General features: G+C 32.1%; 1 protein-coding gene across 1 annotated transcript in view; it reads left to right on the top strand.

Annotated features, from left to right (window-relative positions):
* Positions 1 to 3,202: 3,202 nt before the first annotated feature.
* LOC137628361 (R-spondin-1-like) overlaps positions 3,203 to 10,770 on the top strand; it is a 121,862-nt gene continuing 114,294 nt past the window's right edge. The window contains exon 1 of the mRNA XM_068359514.1: positions 3,203 to 3,788. Within this exon, the coding sequence (XP_068215615.1) occupies positions 3,701 to 3,788 (88 nt within the window). The 5' untranslated portion in view covers positions 3,203 to 3,700. The remainder of the gene's footprint in view (positions 3,789 to 10,770) is intronic.

The raw sequence follows: 10,770 nt of genomic DNA, 5'->3' as shown, positions 1-10,770 counted from the left end.
TATGTATTCACACAGAAATACATTTATATATATACACACAAACGCACACACACACACACACACACACACATATATATATATATATATACATATATATGTGTGTGTATGTGTGTGTTTGTGTGTATGTATTTAAAACACAACCATATGACGTAAAGGTACAGGAACGAACACAACCCTCATCCTTTACTATTACGATTGCATTTACAGCTTCAGAGAAGGCCTAACATAATACCCTTACCTATGGATAATGTAAACAACAATTGTAAAGGTGGAAAGACAATAACACTTGAGGTCTTATTTGCACATGCCGTTATGAGAGAGAGAGAGAGAGAGAGAGAGAGAGAGAGAGAGAGAGAGAGAGAGAGACTCCATTTGCTCTTGGGTGAGCGATTTAGTTCAAACGTTTAGAGAATTCATATGATCTTATTCAAAGTATTCTTGAAGTTGTTTACCGTGTTACTGTTTACTATATCCGCTGGATGTCTGTTCTATGTATTTTCTATCTTTTATGTAAAGAAATTACCACATTGAGTGGTGTTGAAACTTTTCTATTCCAGTTTATATTCGTTACGTCTGGACTGATTTGTGCCAGGAGTGAATAGATTGTTGTAATCTATAAGAGTTTTGTATGAATCTATCAATCGTTTGTGGATCGAATAAGATCATAAAGAAGAGAGAGAGAGAGAGAGAGGAGAGAGAGAGAGGAGAGAGAGAGAGTATACATTGCCTCCTCCCTTAGATTAGGAGAGGAAGATTACTTCTTAATATACCGTTGATGTCCTCGCACATTGGCCGAGAAAACTCTCTAAATATTATCAGTTTCGAAAATGATTATATGAAAATGTAATGAAAATGTAAAACTAAAAATAAAATTGAATTAATAAACAAAGAAAAGAACTGGTTATGTTTCTATACAATGCAATAAAGGACACCATACTCATAAAAATTAGGAATATGAAAACGAAATGTTAAAAAAATAAAAACAAAGATAATAAAACAAAATAAAGACAAAGAAAAAAATATTCAAAAAGAGAAGAGAAGAGGGATAAAAAGAAATATAAAACCAATAATAAAAAAAATAAAAACAAGGGTAATAAAACAAAATAAGGACAAACAACAAAATATCCAAAAAGAAGAGACGAGAGATAAAAAGAAATACAAAACAATTGAATAACGACCTACAACGTAAAATGTTAATGAAATACAAAAACTGAGAAACGAAAAGATATTTATAGAGATCAACTTGAGAGTTCACGATGCATAAATATTTCATCCTTCACATTCATTCTACTTATTTCCTAGTAAATTATCTGTTGACTTATACACTCATTTCTCTAATTACCTAAGAGTCGGGAAGTTTGCATATTTCTCGGGGTCATAGATTGGTCATCGGATAATGTATGCACAAATGGAAATATGTCTTTACTATTCTCTCTCTCCTCTCTCTCTCTCTCTCTCTCTCTCTCTCTCTCTCTCAATACACATATAATGTACATATTCACATATGCAGACATGCGTGTGCACAAAAACACGCATACACCCATAAATGTATATATACATATATGTATATACATATATATATATATATATATATGTATATATATAATATATATACATATAATATATATATAATATAATATATAATCATATGATGTATGCAATATAAATATATATATACATAAATACTATAAATTATTTATATAATATATATCTATATATATAAATATATACATATACTGTATATATAAACATATATACATACATACATACATATATATATATATATATATATATATATTCGCAAAGAGGTATATAGAGAGAAAATCTACGACCAATTTTACATTCCCTTATAATCCCAAGCAACATTCATCAATAAAAGCATTGTATTTAAGTTAATATAAAAACTCTCCTTTCACCTAAACAAAACCACGAAAACAAACATCTAATACATCTAAAACAAAACACCCTTCTTTAACAATTCCCTTAACTGGCAGATAGCAACCTTAAAATACATCAGAACACCCGCCAGCCTCTCTTTGCGCAGGGTTCCCAGATTATTTCGACTGGATTATCGTACATGAGCCTTAAAATTGTCGTTTTGCAACCAAAATTATCGTATACAGTTTCAATATAATTATTAGGGAGTTTCATGATTGACTTATTTCAAAATATTTTAGCATAATTGTTTAATTAAACACACACACATTTGTATATACCTAAGGTATGTATCGTACTGGACCTAAAATAATCGTACATGTACGATAATTATCGTACGAATGGCAACCCTGCACAGGGGTGCCATTCGTACGATAATTATCTTACATGTACGATTATTTTAGGTCCGGTACGATGTACGATACATACCTTAGGTATATACACATGTGTGTGTGTTTGATTAAACAAGTATACTAAAATATTTTGAAATGAGGCAATCATGTAACTCCTTAGTAATTATTTTTAAAGTGTGTACGATAATTTTGGTTGAAAAACGACAATTCAAGGCTCATGTACGATAATCCAGTGGAAAAAAATCTGGCAACCCTGGAGTTGAAGTTTGCGTGCACTAACGAGATAAGAATTCACTTAACCAACTGTTCTCTCTCTCTTTTCTTTTCAGGTAATGATAAGAAGCTGTTGCAATGTTGCAAGATGAAGAGGAGAGAAGAGGCCAGATAAGCATCCGTATGCAAATACTTCTTTCGCAGAGGAAATATCTTCGGTCGACGGATATTGAAATTTTACTACTGAGATGTTAAAAGTGATTTCATATCTGGCATTGAGGGAGTTGTATTTCTGAGGGGCTAATTGAGGAGGAAAGGTGTATATATAAACGCGTGTATTATTCGTGTATGTATGAAAGCAATACTCTCTAACTTGGATTTAATAACCTTCCATTGTTGCAATGATGGTTTAAGTCTCCTAGAACTTTCATGGTGTGTTATTCGTGTATGTAAGAAAGCAATAATTTCTAACTTGGATTTCAATAACTACTATTGTTGCCATGATGATTTAAATCTCATGGGAACTTTCATGATGATTTTGTTGATAGTGAGATAATTTATAGATGACAAGAAACATGAAAGAAAAGGATACTGAGAAATTACATTGATGAATTAAACGAATTTAATAAAATATTGACTTAGAGAAATTATATATTTTCGTAAAGTTTTCTTTGTTTCCGTGTAGCGGTTCACCAAACATGCAAAATCAACCGTAAATTCTGTGCAGTTCTGAAAATAACTCATAAATACATTATGCGTTCATAAATAATAATAAAAAAAAAAATGGCCCGGCAAAATGATTCGAATAAACTTTCCCCTCAAATCCTCGACTGTGAGGTCACGGATAAAAATCTTGGAGAAAGGTGGACTGAATATGTAAGGCCTAAGGCTAAGCGAAACGAGGTCTGGAAACTGACTTAAAATGTGGACAGAAACATCCAGAATACGTAAGATGAGTGGTTTCAAGGACAGAAGAAAAAAAGTGAAATCTGAACTAAACTGAATAAATATAAAAGGAATTATAGAATAAACAGAGAGACAAGATTGATGAATAAATAGTAAAAATGTGATGATATATGATATAGATTCTTCGTAGTAGTGGAAAAAAAATGTAAACGCCCCTTTTAGCTTCGACCGCGCTGCGCAGAAACATCAATCCCATTTCTTCTCCCCCCCCCCCCCTCCACCCCCTTTTCAAGATGGTGGCCGTGCAAGTCCTATTGATGAACTATTTTCTGCTGGGGCTCCACACCGATCAGCAAATCTCCAATGACGTCTTTTTGCCAGGTATGCCATTAACATATGTCAATATTTTCACTCTTGTATAGGCACCAGGATTTGCATAAATCAATATTTTCACTCTTTACACGGCCCTGGCTCATCCGCCAGTCGTTATAGCCCGTTTGGGCGATAAATCAGCTGTTCTCGGAGTCTGGACTTTGGCGGTTTTTTTTTTTTTTTCAAGCGATTCCCACAGAGAGATTAGGTTCGGGTTATAAATTAGCTTCGGATGTGTTTGTTTTCTTCCATTTTAATTTCTGCTTGAGGAGGAGGAGGAGGAGGAGGAGGAGGAGGAGGAGGAGGAGGAGGAGTTTCCTTTGTCGTGATTCACGCCATCTGGTGATTGATTTACTTCTGTAGTTTGTTAATTTTTCTTCACTGTGTTGAAATTTTATTTCTTCTATAGTTTGTTAAATTTTCTTCAGTGTTGAAATTTTATTTCTTCTATAGTTTGTTCATTTTTTCTTCATGTGTTGAAATTCTATTTCTTCTATAGTTTGTTCATTTTTCTGCACTGTTGAAATTTTATTTCCTTGCCATATGTGTGTGCATCTTTCAGATTTCCAGACAGGAATACTATCATACTATAAATTTTCCTTTAAATTGGTTTGTATTATTGAAGGTAGGTAGGTATTAAAAATAAAATTTCTAATTATTTCTATAACATATGAATATTTCTCCCTCTTTGACTTGACAATGCCTAGACGCCAAAAGAAAAAAAAATATCAATTAATGAAAGAAGGTAGGTATTAAAATTAAATTTGTACTAATTTCTACACCATAATATTGATACTTCATCTGCTTTTCTTGAGCCCAAATATATATATATATTATATATATATTATATTATTAAGAATTAATATAAGTAGGTAGGTATTAAAATAATTTTTCTACATATTTCTATACCATAATATAAATATTTCTTCCTGCTCTTCTTAAGACAAAAAAAAATTAGGAATTAATGAAAGTAGAGTAGGTATTAAAATCAATTTTCTACATATTTCTATACCATAATATAAATATTTCTTCCTGCTTTTCTTAAGACAAAAAAAAAAATTATTAGGAATTAATGAAAGTAGTTATTAAAAACAAAATTTCTATACCATGATATAAATATTTCTTCCTGGTTTTCTTAAATACGAAAAAAATACTAGGAATTAATGAAAGTAAATAGGGTATTAAAATGAACTTTCTACTTATTTTCTATGCTATATGAATAATTTTTCCTATTTTTCTTAAAGACGACTAAAAAATATTAAGAATTAATGTAAGTAGGGGCGTATTAGAAACGAAATCTCTACTTATTTCTATACCATAATATGAATATTCCTCTCTGTTTATCTTAACCACGCCTCGAACACAAAACAAAAAACTATTATTAGGAATTAATGAAAGTAGGCGGGTATTACAAACGAAATTTCTAATCATTTGTATACCATAATATGAATATTCCTCTCTGTTTATCTTAACCACGCCTCGAAAAAATCTATATATATATATATATATATATATATTTATATATATATATAATATCATATAAATATATATATATATATATATTTACATATATATATATATACATATATATATATATATATATAAATATAGATATATATATATAAATATATATATATATAAATATATATATATACACGTATATATATAAATATGTATATATATACATATATATATATGTATATATATACATATATATATATATAATATATATATATAAATATATATACATATATATATGAATATATATATACTACTCATTTCTATACAATAATATGAATATTCCTCTCTGTTTTACTTATCCACGGCCTTGAAGACAAAAAAAAAAAAAAAAAAAAAAAAAAAAAAAAAAACTATTATGAGGAATTAAAACTTCATTGACGTCAAGTCATAAATCTCTTAAGCATTGCAAATCGATTTGCATTTGAGCAATTCGTCTGTCACGGTGATGGCTAAGGATGCAACGAGGGTGCTAATAAAACACATTTCCGTCGGCGTGAGGCAATATAAAACCAGCCTTTTAGATGTTTATTGTTTGAAATACGTCTCACTGAAGACTTGCAATAAAAGACTTAATCGTTGTTGAAGATGATCATTTTGATGGTATTATAAAAGGATGAAGATGCGTATCATCATCATCATAGTCATCATTATCATTATTTAAACTCATTATAATAACATCAATTCTTATGATGAAAATATAATCCATAATCATCATCATCAATTCAGCTCATCATAATAGCATTAATTCTTATGAAAATATAATCCATAATCATTATAATCATCAGCCGCGGATTATTAATTCAACTCTTCATAATAGCTTCAATTCTTGATAAAAAATATATCCCATAATCATCGTCATTATAAGCATTTGATTATTAATTCAACTCACCATAATACCATCAATTCATATGGTGAAAATATAATCCATAATCATCATCATCATTATACGTTGATTATCAATTCAATTCATCATAATAGCATCAATTATTATGATGAAAATATAATCCATAATCATCATCATTATCAGCCGTTGATTTATTAATTCAACTCATCATAATAGCATTATGAAAATATAATCCATAATCATCATCATCATTATACGTTGATTATCAATTCAATTCATCATAATAGCATCAATTATTATGATGAAAATATAATCCATAATCATCATCATTATCAGCCGTTGATTATTAATTCAACTCATCATAATAGCATTATGAAAATATAATCCATAATCATCATCATCATCATTAGGCGTAAAATATTAATTCAACTCATCATAATAGCATCAATTCTTATGATGAAAATAAAATCCATTATCATCATCATCAACATCAGACGTTGCTAGTCCACTGCAGAACAAAGTCCTCAGACATTTCCTTCAATTCCTGTGTGTTTATGATCTTTCTACCACAGTCTATACCCGCAAATTTTCTTAGTTCGTCAATCCATCGTCTTCTCTTCCTTCCCTGCTTAATTTGCAATCACTAGGGACACATTCTGTTATCTTTAATGCACATCTATTGTCTGTCATTCTCATTATATGTCCTGCCTATGTCCATTTCTTTTTATTACATGAGAGAATATCCTCTACTTTAGTTTGTTCTCGTATCCATGTTGCTCTTTTCCTGTCTCTTATTGTTAATCCAATCATTATTCTTTCCATAGCTCTTTGAATTGTTATCATAATATAATCAAGTCCAAATATATCTTCCGAGGATCACCTCAATTTCCTTATCAATTTGAAAATCATAAAATCTTATTTTTTTTTAGACTAAACTTTACAAAAGCTCAACATTATAATCAATATCATCCTTCATTTTGCGTTTATATAATAATTACAAATTTGATTAAAATAATTACAGCAGTTTTCCTAAAACACAACTCCAAATCTGAGGAAATATTACTGAATACTTATGCATTGAAAAATACGATCTTTGCATAAGAATTTTCATAATTCTGATTATCCTTTACATCAGATCTCCCCGAAGAGTTCCATCCTGTTCGTAATACTAGGCAGGCAGTTAAATCTAATTGTCAGGCCTTCTCCACCATGAGGCTCAATACTACACAGTATTCTAGAAGTTTTATTCCAGCTATGACCAAGTTGTGGAATGATCTTCCTAATCGGGTAGTTGAATCGGTAGAACTTCAAAAGTTCAAACTTACAGCAAATGTTTTTATGTTGAACAGGCTGACATAAGCCTTTTTATCGTTTATATATGAAAATATCTGTTTTGATTATGTTACTGTTTTTAAAATATTCAATGTTTATTGTTCATTATTTGTCATATCGTTTATTTATTTCCTTATTTCCTTCCCTCACTAGGCTATTTTTTCCCTATTGGAGCCCTTGGGCTTATAACATCTTGCTTTTCAAACTAGAGTTGTAGCTTAGCTAGTAATAATAATATAAAACACTGTTAATTCTAGATTTCTTATCATCATGAAAGTATGTAGTACTAATATCAATAATAACAACGTTCATTAATTCGAAATTAAGCTGACCACAACCCTTCTTCTGTTCGCGCAACTGTGTATAAAACTGAAAGCAGATTACACAGTGCAAAACAAATAGATTCCCACCGTGTTATTAGCCTTGGACTGAAGCCGAATTTTCTCTCGCTGCTGAGAAGAGAGAGAGAGAGAGAGAGAGAGAGAGAGAGAGAGAGAGAGAGGGTAGGTCTCGTTACTGATTACTAGTTGGAAGGAAATGATACAGGATAAGAATACATCTAGTCTCGTAACTGGTGACTAATCCACAAACAACTGAGAGAGAAGAGAGAGAGAGAGAGAGAGAGAGAGAGTCTCATAATTAGAAACCAATCAAAAAATAACTTAGATATCTGAGAGAGAGAGAGAGAGAGAGAGAGAGAGAGAGAGAGGGTAGTCTCGTTACTGATTACTAGTTGGAAGAAATGATACATGGAATAAGAATACATCTAGTCTCGTAACTGGTGACTAATCCACAAACAACTGAGAGAGAGAGAGAGAGAGAGAGAGAGAGAGAGAGAGAGTCTCATAATTAGAAACCAATCAAAAAATAACTTAGATATCTGAGAGAGAGAGAGAGAGAGAGAGAGAGAGAGAGAGAGAGAGAGCCTCATAATTAGAAACCAATCCAAAAATAACTTGGATATGAGAGAGAGAGAGAGAGAGAGAGAGAGAGAGAAGCAGTGGCTAGCCCAACAGACTGATATATCGCCATGAGTCAGAGAAGTCTTTATAGAGCAATAGGCAAGAGTTGGGGCATCATAATGGCTAATAGGGGGATATTCCGGTGGATTACCTGTGAGCTCGGTAAGGCCTTCGGACAGCCCATCACTTCGTTATTAGCGAACGAGAAAAACGGGTTAATGGGAAAACAGTAGCTGAGCCAATCTCGTAAAATGCATTGCGATGCTAAAATAATTACATTTATTGGGTAACAAAGCCTCTTTATGGGGTCTTCCCTTGGTCATTACTCTGGGAGTACTCACACGCTGGGCTAGGGGATGAGGTGGGGCTAGGGGGAGGGTAAACAAGAGAATGGGGATTTTATCAACATGCGCCATCTATTGAGAAGAAATCGAAATGGGAGAAGTTCAACAAGGCGTTTGAAGATTGATCACGGTTCCAGCTGTTTTTAGAAGCTTACTTGTAAGCAAAATGCGACATTTCATATCTCTGACGTATATTTGCTTGATAAATTTTATTTAAAAAAAAAAAAATAGATTAATCACAGCAATGTTAACATGTTCAGTCAATTTTTTCCAGTCCTATAATTGTTTATAATAAAACAAATTGAACAATTTGACCAATCTCTCTTTGTAAATACAAAATAGTGGAATATTGTTGTATCTGAACCAAGGTTGAGATTACATATATATATATATATATATATACATATAGTATATATATATATTATATATATACATTAATATATTCGTTCCAGATGATTGAAAATAATAAGATTAGTATCATAATCATTCCCAAAAACTGCAGGGTTTTATGTCTCGAATCAAAGACTTATTATGAAAACTAAAAACGGAAAAAGGTAAAAAGAAAAAAATTGAACAGCTAAATGAGTCCACAGTGTGCCACGCAAGACATACACTAAGCAGTAGTTTCCTACGGGGAAATAATACAAGAAAATTAGTTAATTCAAACGCACATTGATCACCCCAACTCGTTAGCCAAACATTCAATAGCAACAAATGCAGTCGTTTTAGTTCACTGCAGGACAAAAGCCTCAGATATGTCCTTATTCATGTCTATGATTTGGGCATTTTTCATCACCACGAGACATGTCCTTCTTCATGTCTGGATTGGCCATTTTCATCACCACGCTGGCCACTGCGGATTGGTGATAGTGGGAAACTTTGGACTAATCTGATGTTTTTTTTTTTAATGTTGTTACTGTTTTTAGAATCATTTATTATTCCTTTTTTCTCATCGTTTATTTATTTCATTATTTCCTTTCCTCACTGGGCTATTTTTTCCCCGTTGGAACCCTTGGGCTTATAGCATCTTGCTTTTCCAACTAGGGTTGTAGCTTGGCTAGTAATAATAATAGTAATAATAATAATAATAATAATAATAATAATAATAGAACCCTTGGGTTTATAGCATCTTGCTTTTCCAACTAGGGTCGTAGCCTGGCTAATAATAATAATAATAATAATAATAATAATAATAATTAATAATAATAGAACCCTTGGGCTTATAGCATCTTGCTTTTCCAACTAGGGTTGTAGCTTGACTAGTAATAATAATAATAATAATAATAATAATAATAATAATAATAATACCCAAACTTCTCACCACGTTAAGGCATCCCCAAGCATTCACCTACCACCACTGACTCATCAAAACCCATCGATCACCCCCAACTCTATATTCATCAACCTTCCTATCTCCTCACGCCGACCTGGAGCCCGACCGTCGACTCATCAAGCACACGTTGATCACCCCGACTCCTTAGTCGGCAAACGCCCACTCTTTCCTCCACCGTGGAGCAAACCGGTACTCACGCCGCCAAACAAAGACAATGTTCTTAAACCCTTTTACCCCCAAAGGACGTACTGGTACGTTTCACAAAACCTTTCCTCCAAGCACAAAACCCATCCCTTTACCCCCATGAACGTATCGGTACGTCCTTGCAAAAAAAATGCTATAAATTTTTTTTTTTCATATTTTTTATAATTCTTTGAAAAATTTCAGGCATTTTCCAAGAGAATGAGACCAACCTGACTCTCTATGACAAAAATTAAGGCTGTTGAAGCAATTTTTTTTAAAAAATACTGCAAAATGTGCTGGGAAAAAAATAACCCCTTGTGGGTTAAGGGTTGGAAATTTCCAAAGAGCCTGGGGGTAAAAGGGTTAAACAGTCGAAGTCTTCTGCCTTCCCTGCAGTCGAAGGCAGAGTCTGACATTCAATTAGCACGGTAGGACGCCACCCTTAATAAATTGCCTTTCCTACCCCTGCCTC

The sequence above is a fragment of the Palaemon carinicauda genome, chromosome 36, assembly GCF_036898095.1.
Source record: "Palaemon carinicauda isolate YSFRI2023 chromosome 36, ASM3689809v2, whole genome shotgun sequence".
NCBI lineage: Eukaryota > Metazoa > Arthropoda > Malacostraca > Decapoda > Palaemonidae > Palaemon > Palaemon carinicauda.
Note: the sequence above shows the minus strand (reverse complement) of the source record. Positions and strands in the feature narration are given on the sequence as shown.